At 43.2% G+C, this 17,875-nt stretch overlaps 1 protein-coding gene across 1 annotated transcript; it reads left to right on the top strand.

Annotated features, from left to right (window-relative positions):
• Positions 1 to 2,193: 2,193 nt before the first annotated feature.
• On the top strand, positions 2,194 to 13,319 carry MESD (mesoderm development LRP chaperone). Its single transcript, XM_025390721.1, has 3 exons — positions 2,194 to 2,491; positions 10,067 to 10,299; positions 12,020 to 13,319. The coding sequence occupies exons 1-3, from the start codon at positions 2,279 to 2,281 to the stop codon at positions 12,276 to 12,278; spliced, it is 705 nt and encodes a 234-aa protein (XP_025246506.1). The 5' UTR covers positions 2,194 to 2,278; the 3' UTR covers positions 12,279 to 13,319.
• The last annotated feature ends 4,556 nt before the right edge of the window (positions 13,320 to 17,875 follow it).

Genomic DNA, 17,875 nt, shown 5'->3' with positions numbered 1-17,875 from the left:
AGTAGGTCTTTGGTAAATAAAATTCCCCCTGAGTTGAATGGAATCAAGTTCCAAACACTAAGGTAAGTTTCAAATATCCAAATGTTGAAAATGCAATTGATCCAGATGTTTTCACATCAGTGGATTATATACTGAATTGATTTCCTCCTTAGAGGAAAGTCAGCAGCCCTGAAACTTTCTACACATTCCCAACAATTTCTGTAAAACTTCCAATGATCTTATTCTCTATAACTAGATATGTGGGCCAAGAACCCCAGCACCTTTGCCCCTTAACTTTGAAACTGGCAATATGAATTACCAGGGTGACCCCTCCCAACAGAGCACATGATCGGCCACAGCTGTGCATGTTTTTCAGTATGACTGCACCAGGATAGGGCTCCAAGCCACTGGGTGGAGCAATGTGCTCTGGGGAGAAAGCTCATGACATTTCCCCTATGATTTCACAAAAGAAAAAATCTTTTTCTTACGAGTTGTTTCTGCTCAATGTCAATAGGAAAGGTCATAGCTTAGCGCATTTACGTACAGATGCATGCATGAATATGTAGACTATCAGCCACCCCTACAGTGTGAGAGAATTTAAATTGCATTGGTCCTAAGAGTGAAGGAAAGCAGGTGTAGTTGCCTACTCAACCTCCACTTTATTCTTTTCCCTTTATTACAATCCTAATTTTATTTGAAATGACAATGTATACAACTAGAAGACAATTTCTCAGCCTCCCTTGGAGAGCTAGGTTCCAGCCAATGAGATGTAAACAGAAATGTATGCAATGTTCAAGTAGGCTGCTTAAAAGAAGTTGACTCCACTTGAAAGGTGTGCTTGGTTTGGCCTGCCTTTCATCTCCCTTCCTCTGGTTGAATATCATCTTGATGACTGGAGCTCCAGTAGCCATCCGGGAATTTGTGACCTTGATGGTGGAAGCCACAGGCCAATATGATAGAAGGATGAGGAAGAGGCCGAGTACTAGATGGCTGAGGAGCCACTATACCAGTACTAGATTCGAGTTTCCACTGCTTCTGTGAAATAAAAATCAATCACAAACTTTTTATCTTGTTTAAGCCACTTTTTAAAGTCAGTTTTCTTTTATATGTAGCCTACTAATCCTATCCAAACAAGGCTTGAAAAAGGTTTACTACAGCTCTTTTTTGTTGTAATAGCAGAATAATTGGTAAAAAATGCCCATCAATAAGAAAATAAACTATTAATGTAACAATACCAAATAAAACCGTGCAGCAGTATAAAGAATGAAAGGGTTTTTTTGTTTGTTTGTTTTAGAGATGGGGGTCTTGCTTTACTGACCAGTCTGGTCTCAAACTCCTGAGCTCAAATTATCGTCCTACCTCAGCCTCCCAAAGTGCTGGGATTATAAAGGCGTGAGCCACCGTGCGGCCTTTTTTTTTTTTTTTTTTTTTAAGGTCTTCTTATGTAATTAAACATTTTAAAGACATCTGCTGATGAGCTGTTTAAAACAAGAAGAATCTCAAAAGCATCTCTGGCCAAAATCTTTTTAAGAAACAAAAAGTAGCGTGATTCAGCCTTGACAAGGATTAGTCAGAGCCCACAGTATTAAGTTGAAATCAAAGAAAGGCAAGCTTTTTTGGGGATGAATAGTAATCTTTTTGAAAAAAAATTTTTTTTTTCCTTCAAGTTTAGGAGATGACAAATATTGAAAGCTGGTTGAACTGAATCCTCTTTATTGATGAGGAAAGCAGTGGGCTCGACCTATTTCTGACTTTCTGAAAAAAGTTGCCCTACCTGCCACTCACTTCTTTTTAACTGGTTATTCTCAAAGGAAATTGCAAGAGACTGAGGATAAACGTCTGACATCCAGAAATGGGCTTTTTAGAGCTGAGGCAGCCTCCAGAACTTCCATTTCCAATTTATTTCACAGGCGAGAAACTGAGGTGAACAGGGACGTTGGTTAGTGGTTCCTGGAGGCCCTGAAGGAACTTCTGGACCTGGCCTGTGCGTTCCAGGGAAAAAGGTCGGCCTCTGACGGAAAACGAAAAAAGAGCACTCGGTAACCCACCCAGCCGGCGCAGAGCGCCTCAGCCGGACCAAGGGGAGGAGCCAGTGGGGCGGGCGGGGCCAAAATGGCGGGGGGGTGGGACTTCCAGAGGCGGGGACCGAGGAAATGGGACGGGGCGGGGCCCGGTAGGCTAGCGAGCGCCGGGAGGCGGGGCCTCAGGAAGGCGGAGAGGAAGGCGTGTGCAAGGCGGGGTCCGGGCGGCCCGCGCAGGTCGGATCGGCGTGTCTGCGGCGCTGCGCGGCGAGGCCAAAATGGCGGCTTCCAGGTGGGCGCGCAAGGCCGTGGTCTTGCTTTGGGCCTCTGACCTGCTGCTGCTGCTGCTGCTGCTACCACCGCCTGGGTCCTGCGCGGCCGAAGGCTCGCCCGGGACGCCCGACGAGTCTACCCCACCTCCCCGGAAGAAGAAGAAGGATATTCGCGATTACAATGATGCAGACATGGCGCGTCTTCTGGAGCAGTGGGAGGTCCGCGGCGCGCTCACACCCTCCTGGCTCTTCTCTGTCCGGAACCCTGTTGCCACTGACCCCTTACCCATTCTGTCTTGGGACCTTTCTGACCCCCTAACCTCCTCTACTCATGCCTTGAACCCTTACCCACTGAAGCCACTGCTGACCCTCCATTCCTCTTCTCACTCGCGCGCCCTGCTGACCCTCGCTCCAGCCCTCTCTCATTCCAGTGCCCTGTTCCCCCTGCCACTTCTCAAGCCACTCCAATCAGGGGTCAGCCCCTCAGTGTTCAGCCTTGCTCTCCCTTCACTTTTCAGTGCCCTGGTTGTCTTTGCGTTGATCCTTGTGGTCAGTGAGCCCTGCAAACGGGGAGAGAGACCTTTCCCATTCTACTAAAGAGCATTTCCTTCATTTTCCTTTTGTTTTGGGGTGAGTGGGTGGGAGAGTGGGTTGCAGTGAAGATGGTCTTCCTTAATGGTTATCTCAGCTGTCTTCTAAATCAGTAGAATGTTAGACTTCTTGTTTTGGTATATGTCCCTGCTGGGAATTTTGTGTTTTTTGTGGGTGGATTTATTTTACTGAGGGGAGAAGTAGCAATGGCTAGTGGCTCTGTATCGTGGAACTCACGCTTTTTGTTCAAAGGAGAGTACGTTTTCTCGTTTGTCACTTGGATGGACCAGAGTGTGCAGTTACAGGGAGTGTGTAATAAGCTTTTAAGGTAAAGATTACTGGCCAAAATCACATTGCTGCCTTTCCCCCTTCCTGAGGTGATTGTACTGTCCTGGCTGACTTGCATAGCTGTGGAACCTTGGGCATGTCTAGTTTCTAGGTCTCAGTTTCCTTATCTGCAACGTGAGGAGGTTTACTGGATGGTTCCTAAGATTCCTTCCAACACTGATGTTTGTTATTTTGTGATTATCTCTGTGTGTGTTGGGAGAGGAGGGAAAGACTTTCAGACACAAGTTTAAAATACCACCTGATTCATCTGACTAGAAGAATGCAGTCCTGTGTTTTCATGTGGTTATCAGCAGCTGATGGAAAGATTGGGGTAGATTTGAGTCTAGAGAGAACGTCCCCATTCACCATCTCCCTTGCAATATCCTTCTCTTTTTGGACTACAGCAAATAAAGCCTTTTGATCTGCCAGATTGAGAACATCACCTCATGAGAAATCCTCCCCTTGACCTACTCAGACCCTGAGCTAGAAGAAGAGGTGCTGCAGAGATGAACAAAGATTGCACTGGGAACAGTAGATAACAGGATGGATGAGCAGGGAGAGAATTTGCAGGCCAAGAAAAACACATTATCTTATTTAATCCTTTTACCCATCCATGAGGGAGCTACTTATCCCTATTTTCTAGATGATGACATTGAGGCACAAAGAGGCTATTTAACTTGCTCCACATCGCACAGCAAGCTAGTTGAGTTTCAAAATCTGTCACGACTTTAGAGCCTGTTCTTTGAACTGTTTTACCTGCACTGCCATACATATTGGTGAACAGAAGTGCAAATGAAGGATGGTGAGGAAGACGTGGATTAAGCTAGAAACTGCAGGAGCAGAGTAGAAAGGAGAAATGTGAGATTTTTATACTTTTAACATGGCTTGATGGTTGATTTTGTGTTTTTAATTATTTTTTATAGAGATAGGGTCTCCTTATGTTGGCCAGGCTGGTTTTGAACTCTTGGCCTTTGCAATCCTCCCACCTTGACTTCCCAAAGTGTTGGGATTATGGGCGTGAGCCACCATGCCTGGGCAACTGATTGATTTTGTGAACAGCAGGGCCACGTAATGTAGTAAAAGGACAGATTGGCCAGGCGCAGTGGTTCACACCTGTAATCCCAACACTTTGGGAGGCAAAGGCAGGTGCATCACCTGAGGTCAGGAGTTCAAGACCAACTTGGCCAACATGTTGAAACCCCATCTCTATTCAGAATACAAAAATTAGTCAGGCATGGTGGCGGGCACCTGTAATCCCAGCTACTTGGGAGGCTGAGGCACGAGAATTGCGTGAACAAGGGAGGCAGAGGTTGCAGTGAGCCGAGATCATGCCACTGCACTCCAGCCTGGGCGACAGAGTGAGACTCTGTCTCAAAGAAAAAAAAAAAAAAAAGACAGATTTTGAACTCAACTTTACCCCTCACTAGCTACTTGATCCTAGTTTTAGGTATCTGTAAAGCCAGAGAATGCCCTGCTTTGCAGGATGCCATGAGGATTAAATGAGCTAATGTTTGTAGACACTCTACAGACATGAGGACCCTTCCCCAGTAGCAGTGTTTTTTATGTGGGAGAGCGTATCCATCTCTGTGGGTGCTTTTTTTGTAGGAAGCAGTTCTTCTCTTGTGACCGTCTCTAAATCCATACCCTCACTCCTTCCCCAGCAGTGTGAGAAACAGTGCTTCAATGAGAGGCTGTGCCTCAGATGTGTGGAGAGAAGGTGAGAATTCCTTCCATTGTGTTAGAACTAATTCTGAGTCCCAGTTGGTGTAGAAAAACCAAAGGTGGTTATTTCATTTTACGTTATGATAGCCAGGTATAATGGGAAGGGGCAGTTGGAGGGATTTGGAGCCAGAAATGTGGTTTGTACTTCTAGCATGTGAGTAAATTAACTAAATCATTTATCCTTTCTGAACATCATCTTCCTCATATATTAAATGGAAGCCTAGTAGGATTGTTCTGAAGGTTGGAGATAATATATGTAGAGTGCCTGGAACTTAGTAGCTACTCAGTGGATGTCACTTATTATTTATATCAAAAACCATAGGAGGAAGAAGAGGATTTGCAGAAAGGGGAGTTCAGCTTTGTAGCTTTTGACTTTGGCAAACAGTAATGAAGGAGCTACAAAGCCAATTGAAAATGCAAGACTGGCCTGGAGGCAGGGCTAGGACTGGAGTCAGGGGACTGCCAGACTTGTCCCTGGCCCCACCTCTGCCACAGGATAAAGATTGGATTGTTTTCAACATAGACACACTGATCATAACAGGTTAGGTTACCCAGACTAAGGGTAGAAGCAGTTAATTATGTACATCTAGGGTATTATTTTTACACTTCAATTTTAACTAACATAATAATATATATTTATGGGGTACAGCGTTGTGTTTCTACCCATGTATACAATGTAATGATCAGTTCGGGATAATTAGCATATCTGTCACCTCAAACATTAATCATTTATTTGTGTTGGGAACATTTAAAATTCTCTCCTAGCTGTTTGAAAATATGCAATAAATTATTGTTAACTATAGTCATCCTGCAATACTATAGAGCACTAGAATTTATTCTTCCTATCTAGTATAATTTTGTATCCATTCACCATCCTTCTTCCCTATCTCCCCTCCCCTTCCCGTCCTCTAGTAACCACAATTCTAATCTCCACTTACGTGAACACAACTATTTTAGGTCCCACATAAGAATGAGAATGCTCGGTATTTGTCTTTCTGTGTCTGGCTTATTGCACTTAACCTAATGTCCTCCAGGCTCATTAGGGTACTATTTTGCAATTTTTTTTTTTTTAATGTAACTGAAACACAGACATATAAAATGGAAATTAAAGCCGCTTTTTTTTAAGTCTCTTGAAACAATTTTTACCCATACTATATACACTAGACTTAACGACTATTTAATTATATTTGCATTAACAAAGAAATGCTGAGCTGGGCTTAGTGGCTCACGCCTGTAATCCCAGCACTTTGGAGACTGAGGTGGGTGAATCGTTTGAGCTCAGGAGTTCAAGACCAGCCTGGGCAACATGGTGAAACCCATCTTTACCAAAATTACAAAAAAAAAAATTACCCAGGTGTGGTGGCATGCACTTGTGGTCCCAGCTACTCAGGAGGCTGGGTTAGGAGGATCACTTGAGCCTGGCAGGCAGAAGTTGCAGTGAGCCAAGATTGCACCAGCACCGCTGTACTCCAAACTGGTCAATAGAATGAGACCCCATCTCAAAAAAAAAAAAAAATGCTGCTTGGGACCTACTGAGTTAATTTCATGATTATTAGTGAAATCAGTCTGAAAAATGCAAATATTCTAGGGTATTGAACCAACTAAAAGTCTTGCAGTGTTTTGAGGAGACTATAACAGATGCTATGGAGAATTAAGATAAAGACAGAAACAACCTGTGAATTTGGCAACTAGGAGGTCCTTTGCGACTTTGAGAGTGTAATTTCCATGTGGTGATTGTGGTTGGAGGCCAGATCACACAGGCCTAAGGAGTCAGCAGTGTCATAGCCAACAGATACAGTACTGAATACTGTTTGCCTTTAAGTCATTACATCCCCAAACAAACCTTAGGAGGGAGACGCTGTTATTGCCCTCACCTTTCCATTATAGGTAAGGGAAGTTATTTTCAGATGGGCTAAGTAACTTGCACAAGGCTGCATAGTGATGGAGCACATCCATCCGACAGCACAGCCCATGCTCCTGTCTGCAAGTCGCCACCAGTGACTCTTTCAAAGTAAAATGAGAAAGAAACATGTCAGTTGAGAGGGTGGCAGAGTTGAAAAGAAGGTTGGTGCGTTACATGTGGTCAGATTACTGGGGCCTTGGAGATCACTTTGTTCTGCTTTTCATTTTGTAGATGAGGAAACAGGCCTCGAGGAGTAAGGATTCTTAGGCAGGGTCACAAAGCTAGTTGTGTAGAACTGAAACCAGATCCCAGGTTTGATGTCAGTATGGATCACCTTCAAGCACTGTGTAGAATTCTTTCATTTTTATTTTTTACTAAAATTATTTTTAATATAGTACATTATTAATGGTATCTTAAATCTTGGCCCTTCAGAGATTGGTCAAAAGCACCAACTAAGAATGACTTAGTGGCTTTTTCTTTTTTTTTAGGTAACAGCTTTATTGAGATTTAATTCACATGCCATAGGCAGTTTACCCATGTAAAATGTGCATTTTAGTTTTAGTATCTTCGGAGAGTTTTACAGCCGTCACCAAAATCAATTTTAGAACATTTTTATCATCCCCAAAAGAAACCTTCAACCACTCCTCCCGTTTTCTCCCAACTCCCTAGCCAGCCCCAGGCAATCACTCATCTACCTTCTGTCTCGACAGATTTATCCATTTTGGACATTTCCTGTAAATGGAATCATAGAATGTGTAGTCTTTCATATCTGGCTTCTTTCACTTAGCATAATATTTTCAAGGTTTATCTGTGTTGTAGCATGTATCAGTCAGTACTTCATTTATTTTTTTCTTTTTTCTTTTTATTTTTGGTAGAGATGGGGTCTTGATATGTTGCCCAGGCTGGTCTTTTTTTTTTTTTTTTTTTTTTTGAGACGGAGTCTCGCTCTGTGGCCCAGGCTGCAATGCAGTGACCGGATCGCAGCTCACTGCAAGCTCCGCCTCCCGGGTTTACGCCATTCTCCTGCCTCAGCCTCCCGAGTAGCTGGGACTACAGGCGCCCGCCAGGCTGGTCTTTAACTCCTGTGCTCAGGTGATCCTCCAGCCTCAGACTCCTAAAGTGCTGAGGTTACAGGTGTGAGCCACCATACCTAGCCAATACTTCATTTCTTTCAGTTTCTGGCATTAGCCTTTTCTCCAAAGAACCTGGTTCCTTGGTTCCAGAACCTGGTTCTTTTAAAGATTTTTTATCTGTCATTCTATATTCTATATATTAGGCATGGTGGCTAATGCCTGTAATCCCAGCACTTTGGGAGGCCAAGGTGGGCAGATCACGAGGTCAGGAGATCGAGACCATCCTGGGCAACATGGTGAAACCCCGTCTCTACTAAAAATACAAAAATTAGCTGGATGTGGTGGCGCGCGCCTGTAATCCCAGCTACTCAGGAGGCTGACCCAGGAGAATCACTCAAACCCAGGAGGCGGAGGTTGCAGTGAGCCGAGATCTTGCCACCGCACTCCAGCCTGGTGACAGAGCAAGACTCCGTCTCAAAAAAAAAAAAAAAAAAAAGTTACCATTTTGTATTAGTAATTTATTCATTTGTTTTTATCCCTATGGGTTCAACATTTTGTTTGAGGGGTTGTAAGTCATACTATTATTTATTTTGATGTTGAGATTATTTCAAATTTGGCCCCTGAGAGCTGCTTCAAGTTGGCTTCCGTGTCATTTTGACATGTTCCACGATTCTTCGAGCACTTTACTACTTTGTGATGCAGGATTATTCTAGGCTCATCTTCTGTCTCCCTTGCTATAAGAGTGTTCTCCAATGAACCCAGGCTCTTTTACATATTTTTATCCATCTATCTGTTTACTTATCTGTTAATCTATGAAAAACCTTGAGTTTCTCCTGATACCTTCAATTCCAGCCTAATACCACAGGGCTCATTCTTCCCCCTTTCATATTTGTAGTTTCATTTCCAGAAGTTAAGAACCTGGCTCTCATTATCCTCAATATGTTTACTCCTTTTCTCAATCCTAGAGGTCACATAAGATAGTTTCAGAATGGCTAACCCATGCCACTACAGAAAGCAAACCTGCTAACTGGAATTGAATATTTTTGTACAATACCTATTATTTAAGTGAAATGGGTATACATGGACTGCAGATTTTAAGTATACAGTGCAATCTTTAAGACATGGTCTCATTCTGTCTCCCAGGCTGGAATGCAGTGGCGTGATCATAGCTCACTGCATCCTCGATCTCCTGGGCTCAAGTGATCCTCATGTTGCAGCCTCCTGAGTAGCTAGGACTACAGGCACCTGCCACCACACCTGACTAATTTTTAAATTTTTTTTAAGAGATGGGATCTCACTATGGTGCCCAGGTTGGTCTCTAACTCCTGGGCTTAAGCAGTTCTCCCATCTCAGCCTACTAAGTAGCTGGGACTACAGGTGTGCATCACAGTAGCTGGGACTACAGGTGTGCATTGCCATGCCTGGCTACTTTTTAATTTTTTTTTTTAGAGACAGAGTCTCACTGTGTTGCCTAGGCTGATGTCGAACTCTTGGCCTCAGGTGATCCTTTTACCTCAGCCTCCCAAAGTGCTGGGATTACAAGCTGAGCTATAGTGCCTGGCCTGCAATAAATTTTGATAAATGGATATTTCTGTATAATCCACGCCCCTGTCAAAATATAGAACATTTCCGTCACCCCAGAGAAGTTATCTTGTGTCATTCTCAGTTAATCCTACCTTGTCCCCCTTCTACAGGCAACACTGTTCTAATTTCTGTCACCCTAAATTAGTTTTGCTCATTCTTGAATTTTAAATAAATGGAATTGCATAGTAAATCTTATTTTGTACCTGGCTTCTGTCACTTAACGTTTTTGGGATTCGTTACATGTAACAATATTTGTTCTTTGTTGCTGTGAAGTATTTCATCATATGACCATACCAGAATGTGGCCATTTTTACAGCCTACCATGTTGGGTAGATTGTATGAGAGTTTAAAAGCTCTAGAAACCCATCACATAGGGGCGCTCTGTGATTGGTAACCTGGGTTTGGGTAGTATTTGCTACCTGAAACTTAGACTGTATTGAAAGTTAAGAAGAGGAAGAAAATCCCTAGTTTTCCTTTTTATGTTGTAATTTAAGTCATATACATGCACCTGACATCACGCAGATGTTTTTGCCTGTGCCAGTTAAAAAGCAAGATTCTGATGATAGGTTTGATGCTTTTCCCCCAACCTGATAGAAAGATGATGAAATTGAAGAAGGAGATCTTCCAGAACACAAGAGACCCTCAGCACCGGTCGACTTCTCAAAGATAGACCCAAGCAAGCCTGAAAGCATATTGAAAATGACGAAAAAAGGGAAGACTCTCATGATGTTTGTCACTGTATCAGGAAGCCCCACTGAGAAGGAGACAGAGGAAATTACGAGCCTCTGGCAGGGCAGCCTTTTCAATGCCAACTATGACGTCCAGAGGTAAAGCACCAACAACCAGCTGAGAAAATCATAGGCTGTGCTGGGTCTTTTCTTTATTATTATTAATTATTATAATGATGATGATTTTTTGAGACAGAGTTTCGCTCTTGTTGCCTAGGCTGGAGTGCAATCAGCTCACTGCAACCTCCACTTCCCTGGTTCAAGCGATTCTCCTGCCTCAGCCTCCCGAGTAGCTGGGACTACAGGCGCCCACCATCACGCCTGGCTAATTTTGTATTTTTAGTAGAGACAGGGTTTCACCATATTGGCCAGGCTGGTCTTGAACTTCTGACCTCGGGTGAATCACTTGAACCCAGGAGGCAGAGGTTGCAGTGAGCTGAGATCATGCCACTGCACTCCAGCCTGGCAGCAGAGCAAGACTCCATCTTGTGGGGGGTCGGGGGTGGAAGCATTTGTTGGTAAAAGCTGTTAAGTTTTTGTTTTTATTTTTTGTAGAGGCGAGGTCTCACTATGTTGCCCAGGCTGGTCTTGAACTCCTGGCCTCAAGTGATCCTTGCACCTCAACCTCCCAAAGTGCTAGGATTACTGGCATTGACCACTGTGCCTGTTGTGTGTGTTTTTTTTAATGTCTCAGTTGATCCTAAAGTTTTATTTATCTTTGAATCTTTAGCTTTTATTTCATCTGAACAGAAGGGTGTATAGCTTAGTTTAGCCTCTTCTGCTAGAAGTTTCTGCTCAGTGGAGAGTGCTTTTGTGTGTAGCTATGTTCACACATAAAGCTCGGACCATGCTGTTAACAGATAACTAATTTAATATGAAGAGGCTCAGTTTTCACACCTGAGTATGGTTCTGAGGTACAATTTTAAGAAATCTGCTTCTTTTTCCTCAAGAACAGTTCTGAAATTTGGGGTCTGCAAATATTCTAGTCTAGGAAATATGAAAGTAATGACAAGAAATGGGAGGAGTACTTAGAGAGCATCCGGCCAGCAAAATATTTTCAATTAGCTTAAATAGACACCTAGACAGAGCAAATAAATGTCTTGGTGATGTGTGCTCCGGAAGGCCCACTGGTCTCTGTGGAGCGGTGGGAGCGTTATAAACTGAAGGGGGAACACGTGGTGTAGTCCCTAAGGAACAGAAGAATCATGCCTGCTGGCCACACTAGGACTCCACCCAGGCCTCATTCTTTCTGCTTTGTTCCTTGGGACTTTTTGAGTGTGGGCGAGCTGGGCTGCTTGCTGCTGAGCTCCGGGGCTAGGATTTCTGTCCAATAACCAAGTGTCCTCTTGAGTCCTTCATAGCCTCTTACCATGACCCACTCTAAGCCATTGGTTTTCCACCTTTATCAGCACAAGCCTTTTGTCCCATAAAATTGTAACTAGACACTCTAGAATATAAAACGGATACAGATCAGATCAAAGCTGCCTCTTTACCTCCCCAGCAGCAGCCCCTGGGCCACCTCTGCAGTGTCCTAGAGAGGTTTTCCAAATGTTTGCTTTTAACATGGGCATCCATTTATACTACAAAGGAACATCCAATGTCTGTTCCTATTTTGTTCTGAGCTGGGTATTTAATAGTTCTGCAAGCTAATATTTTCATGCATGAGATATCAGTAGCTGCTAGGCCTTGGAAAATCCAATTTTTTGTTCCATATTCATGTGGAATTTGAAATAAACATGATAAGTGCCAGAGAATTGCTCCGACCCATTAGCACCTTACTAGTACGTGCTGACTGTCTGATTGCATCTCTCTGCCCAAGGTTCATTGTGGGATCAGACCGTGCTATCTTCATGCTTCGCGATGGGAGCTACGCCTGGGAGATCAAGGACTTTTTGGTCGGTCAGGACAGGTGTGCTGATGTAACTCTGGAGGGCCAGGTGTACCCTGGCAAAGGAGGAGGAAGCAAAGAGAAAAATAAAACAAAGCAAGACAAGGGCAAAAACAAGAAGGAAGGAGATCTGAAATCTCGGGCTTCCAAGGAAGACAATCGAGCTGGGAATAAAAGAGAAGACCTGTGATGGGGCAGCAGTGGCGCACTGTGGAGAGACAGGTGGATGTGGAGAGCTGTTTGCCCAGCTCGTGGGGTGGGAGTGGTCTCAGGAAACTGCACACCGGTTGACATTCTAGTTTCTTCTAGAAAGGGTCTGCCACATGACCAGTTTGTGGTCAAAGAATTACTGTCTAATAGGCTTCAAGTAAGAAGACAGGTGTTTTCTAATTAATACTGGACACTGACAAATTCATGTTTACTGTAAAATTACCTAACACGGAAATATGACTGTTGCTTTTTCCCATTTACACGTGGTGAGTCGACAACTCTACTGAGATTCCACTCCCCTCCAAGCACCTGCTCTGATTGGGTTGCCTTCTGTGTCCATGTTTTTTATTTTCTGTCAACTAAAAGGATAGCAAATTCTGATCGGAGAAGTCTTTAAAACTCTTGACTTAATTGAGTCAAAACTCTTCATGCCATGTACATCATTTTCATTATGTTAAAAGTAAAATGTGCTTTGTGAACTCAGATCTATCTAAATATATAGCCAGGAAGCCAGGGTGTGTAAATACAAAATCTATGCAGGAAATGCAGAGAACAGAAAATATGTCACTTGAAATCCTAAGTAGTATTGAATTTCTTTGACTTGAATCTCACTCATCAGTAAAAGAGAACTCTTGATGTCCGTCAGGTTTTATGTGGTCTGTAAAGTTAGGGGTTCTGTTTTGTTTCCTTATTTAGGAAAGGGTACTGCTGGTGTCGAGGAGTTATGCTCCATTTAATGTGACAGTTTTAAAGGATGTAAGTAGGGAATCAGAGTCCTTTGCAGAGTTTGACAGAAGACTCAATAACCTCATTTATTTCTAAACATTTTTCTTTGATAAAGTGCCTAAATCTGTGCTTTTGTATGGAGTTAATGTCTGATTTTGCCGTTCATATGTTAGAGCCTACTCTGAATAAGAGTTAGAACATTTATATACAGATGTCATTTCTAAGAACTAAAATTCTTTGGAAAAAACCCTCAATTGTGATTTGAAGAAATTAAAAATAGCACATTACATGGTTAGAAAATGTCAGTGTTAAATAATGGTACAAAGTGAAAGGTATAGCCCTCTCTTGCTGCCAGTAGCTTGTCCTGGTGGAAGCTGCTGTTAACAATTTGTCCCCCCACATCCCCCTCCCTGCCCACCCACCAAAAAAAGTACATTTACTTATGTAAATGTACTTATGGTGATGTATGTTTGTTTTGGCCTCACAGCTTCTGTTTCCCCTTAATTTGGTAGCTGTTCACATTTCCCTCTAAAGAACCACACCCCGTCTGCATTCTCAGTTCTCTACTTTGGATGGGACATTTGCCCTGCAGTCCCCGCACCCTCCAGGCCATGCCCACTCCAGGATGAAGCTTGTGTGATCTATGATGCTAGGGTACTAGGCCCCGAAAGAGGCTTTTCTTGTTTCTTCTGCATTTTAAACCTGGAGCAGAGCTGTTGTAGGCCCCGCCCTTGGAGAGGAGAGCTGTTTGACAGTGGGGCCAACACAGAAGTGGGGAGAGAGTGCCACACCCTGGTGGCATAAACGAGTCCCTGAGTCATGCCATGGCTGAAACAAACCCTGTCCATGGGCTTTTTCTGTTTTACTTAGGGCAATTTGAACGGGTTACTGTCCTGCATAGCCAAAATGGCCCAGTGTAAAGCAGCTGTTTTGATGAGATAATTGCTTTAATTAAGCAAAAGGTAACAGAGCTTTTACTCTGCCCTGTACCTGGTGTTTCCACTTAGGAGCCTTCTGCTGTCAGAATGTGCAGATCTGTCTCATTGCTTCCTATGCAGTGTGCCCCCACTTCAGCCAGTAGTTCCTGTGTGTCTGTTATGTACTAGGTACTACAGGGTGCTAGGACAGTGTAGATACAGCTTCTGCTGTTGTAAAACTCAGTGATTTGGTGGGGGAAGACAAATGTCAGTAACGTACAAAGTAAAATGGCAGCTGTTAGAAGTATGAAAGGGGCAGGGTAGTGGGAGGTAGAATCTTCCCTGACCAGGTCGGGACAGCCAGAGGCCTTCTCTGAGGGCAAGAGGAAGAGAGGAGAAATAGAGTAAGGCAGGCAGAGGGAACAGTCTGAGCTAAGACCCTGTGGCTGGAAGAGGCAGACCCTGTGGCTAGAAGTGGCAGAGGGAGAGGCTGCAGGAAGGCCAACGGGGAGGCTGGGGCCCACTGCAGGCCCAGGCTGGAGTAGCATATGGAGTTTGGTAGGAATTTGGGATGCCCTGGTGGATCTTAATTGTGATGGGATGGGTGTGAAAGGCAGTCCAAGTTACACTGGTTGCACAGGAGAAGTGATTAGACGAGGACCCCAGCAGGTGTGAGCTGTGAACTGGGAGGTGCTTCAGTAGTGCAGGCCATAGCTGAAGGTGTCCTACATCAGCAGGGTGGTGGTGAGGTTTGAACCACCAGAGTCCCTGCTGATGGACACTTGAGTGTTCAGATTTTTTGCTGATATATTAAGTGCTGCAGTGGACATTTTCATACAAAATATTTTGGTACACTTTTGTTTATATCTGAAAGGTAAATTCCTAGCAGTAGAATTATTAGATTATTAGAACAAACAGAATTTAACATTTTGGTGTGTATTGCCAAATTGCCCTCCCAAGTGGTTTAGTCAGCTTACCATTGCCAACAATAGATCTATCCTTGCCAGCTCTGGGCATCACATTTACCAGTTTAATAGATTGTAAAACCATATCTTAATTGGCTACCCTGAAGCCACCATACTGGAGAGGCTGCATACAGAGTTTCACGTGGAGAGAGGGATGCCCAGGAGGCCCACCTGCTCCAACCCCAGCTGCATGAGTCTTCCAGCCCAGGCACAGACCTGTGGAGAAGATTTAAACATTTCCAGCCCCAGCCTTCAAGCCATCCCAGTTGACACTGAGGGGAGCTAGCGTAAGCTGACCTGAGAAAACAGTCTGCAGATTCACGAGCAAAAGAAATGTTGGGCTGGGCACGGTGGCTCATTGCTGTAATCCCAGTACTTTGGGAGACCGAGGTGGGTGGATCAGTTGAGGTCAGGAGTTTGAGACCAGCCTGGCCAACATGATGAAACCCTGTCTCTACTAAAAATTAGGTAGGTGTGGTGGTGCGCGCCTATAATCCCAGCTACTCAGGTGGCTCAGACAAGAGAATGGCTTGAACCTGGGAGGTGGACGTTTGCAGTGAGCCAAGATCGTACCACTGAACTCCAGCCTGGGTGACGAGGTGAGACTCTGTCTCAAAAAAACAAAACAAAAATTTTTTTGAGAGAAATGTCATTTTTTGTTTGTTTGTTTTGAGACAGGTCTCACTCTGTTGCCCACGCTGGAGTGCGGTAGGATCACAGCTCACTGAAGTCTCGACCTCCTGGCTCAGTCGATCCTCCCACCACAACCTCCCAAATAGCGGGGGGAAATGTCCTGTTTTTAACGAATTTGTCTTCCTTTTTCTCTTGTTTTAATATCTAATGATCTAATAAATTTGGATGATACCTTTTGACTATCAACTATGAAACCTGTATTAGATACATACATCTTTCCTTCTTCCTTCATCCTCAGGCTTTCTGGTTTTGATGGTGATACTGTGGCTTTTGTACTTCTGGTGGTTTCCTTTATACTGTTAAACCTCTTTTTTTTTTTTTTTTTTTAATTAAACCAACTTAGTATGCATTAACCAGTGAACAAGGGAAAGGAACTCACAAACTCTTTTCTGTGTCCCTGATTATTGTTTAATAGTGTTTGTACACTGACAAAATACATAGTATCCACCTTCTGTACCCATGATGTCCACCTTTGTGGTTGGACAAAAGCATGCAGGGTAGGACATTTCTGAGCCTTGCTTTTTCCCCTGGGAGTTTTTTGTTTTTTAAGATATAGGATCTCTTGCTGTCTCACCCAGGCTAGAGTGCAGTGATGTGTTCATAGCTCACTGCAGCCTCAAACTCCTAGGCTCAAGCTATCCTCTTGCCTCAGCCTCCCGAGTAGCTAGGACTACAAGCATGCACCACCATGCCCGACTAGGATTTTTTTTGTGGTTTTTTTTTTTTTTTTTTTGTAGAAATGGAGGTGTCTCACCGTGTTGCCTGGGCTGGTCCTCAAGCAATCCTCCTGCCTCAGCCTCCGATTCACTGGTATTAAGTTGTGAGTCACCACACCCAGCTCTACCTTTCAGCCCTTCTTACACATGGCTCCACTGGAGAGGTGTGAGGCCACACCCCTTAGAAGTGACTGCTTTTTCTCTTTCTTTTTTTAAATTTGTTTTTATGTTTCTTTGTTTTGGGGCATTTTGTAACTTATTTTCTTTTTAAATTTCCTTTAAGACTGCTTTGTATCAGATTCCTTAGGAATTCTTCTTCATTCTTTTTTTTAATTGAAAAATTTAAATTTTAAAATAATTGTTTTAAATTAATAAATAGCATTCAGCTCCTTTTTGCTTATATAATTCATATTTAACATTTAGTAATTTTTCTAGAAAAAGTCTTAGTGTTGATTTTTTTTTCCTGAATCTTTTTTCTTAATCCTTCTAGAGCATGGTGTGTAATTTCTAATTGATTGCAGATTCAGCTCCCCCCTCCCCCATTATTTTGGAAAAAATTATCTTCTGTTAGCTTTAGTTTTGTGTTGGTATCTTGGGTATCTTTTTTTTTTTTTTTTTTTGCTCTGATACGCATTTTATATTTTTTAATATTCCATTTTTATCTCATGTTTGAGCTGTTTTTATTAAAATTCAAGTTTTTATTAACTTCTATCACTCAAAAATCCAAATGGGGAATCTTCACCTTGGGTTATATTTTCCCCCAGAATTGAATAATTATCTGTATTTGTGTGCTACATTCTTTTATTGCTGCTGTTTTCTAATTTCAAAATGTTTAGATAGATACCACATCTTTGTTTTTTTTGTTTTTTTCCTCTCTTATTCATGCTTAGGCAGACACAGCTTTTCCCAGACCTTGGCCTGCACAAGTGTTATAGGTAAGTTCTCGCTGGCTCCTTTCCCTCCATATCTGAGCGTTGTCTGCTTCCCCAGGAGCTGCAGCTCCAGGGTGGAGTACTGCCTTCTCTCAGCTTTCCTATAGCTGAACCGGAAAGGAGAGGGGCTCAGACAAGGCTGTGTGTGGCTTTGCTTGACAGGTAGCCTCTGCTGTCCTGTGGCTTTCCTGAGTGTCCTAGACTAAGGTCATGCAATATGTGGCTTTGGGCAAGAGCAGGAAGCACTTGCCCCACTCACGCAATTTTAAGGGCAGCACAAAACTTGATAATTAAATAATATTTTAATGCAGTATTTTATAAAAGCAAAAAATATTTTTTAAAAAAAACCATGATGAATAAAAGATGAGCATTCTAAATACAGGATCTGTCGAGGGGTGACTAGGGTGAGGCGGAGCTGGCAGAGCCAGGGGGCAGATTCACCACCTTCTCCTGCAGTCTGTCGTTGGTATTTATGTCCTCATGCTTAAAAGTTCATATTCCCTGAATCCCAGGGTTTTGCATTCATAGTAAGAACTGAAATACTTATTTTATTTTATTTTATTTTTTTTTTGAGACAGGGCCTCTGTTGCTGAGGCTGGAGTGCAGTGGTGCAGTCATGGCTCACTGC

This window comes from Theropithecus gelada, chromosome 7a (genome assembly GCF_003255815.1).
Source record: "Theropithecus gelada isolate Dixy chromosome 7a, Tgel_1.0, whole genome shotgun sequence".
In the NCBI taxonomy this organism is placed as follows: Eukaryota; Metazoa; Chordata; class Mammalia; order Primates; family Cercopithecidae; genus Theropithecus; species Theropithecus gelada.
The sequence above is the reverse complement of the archived record's forward strand: the minus strand, read 5'-3'. Positions and strand labels throughout refer to the sequence as shown.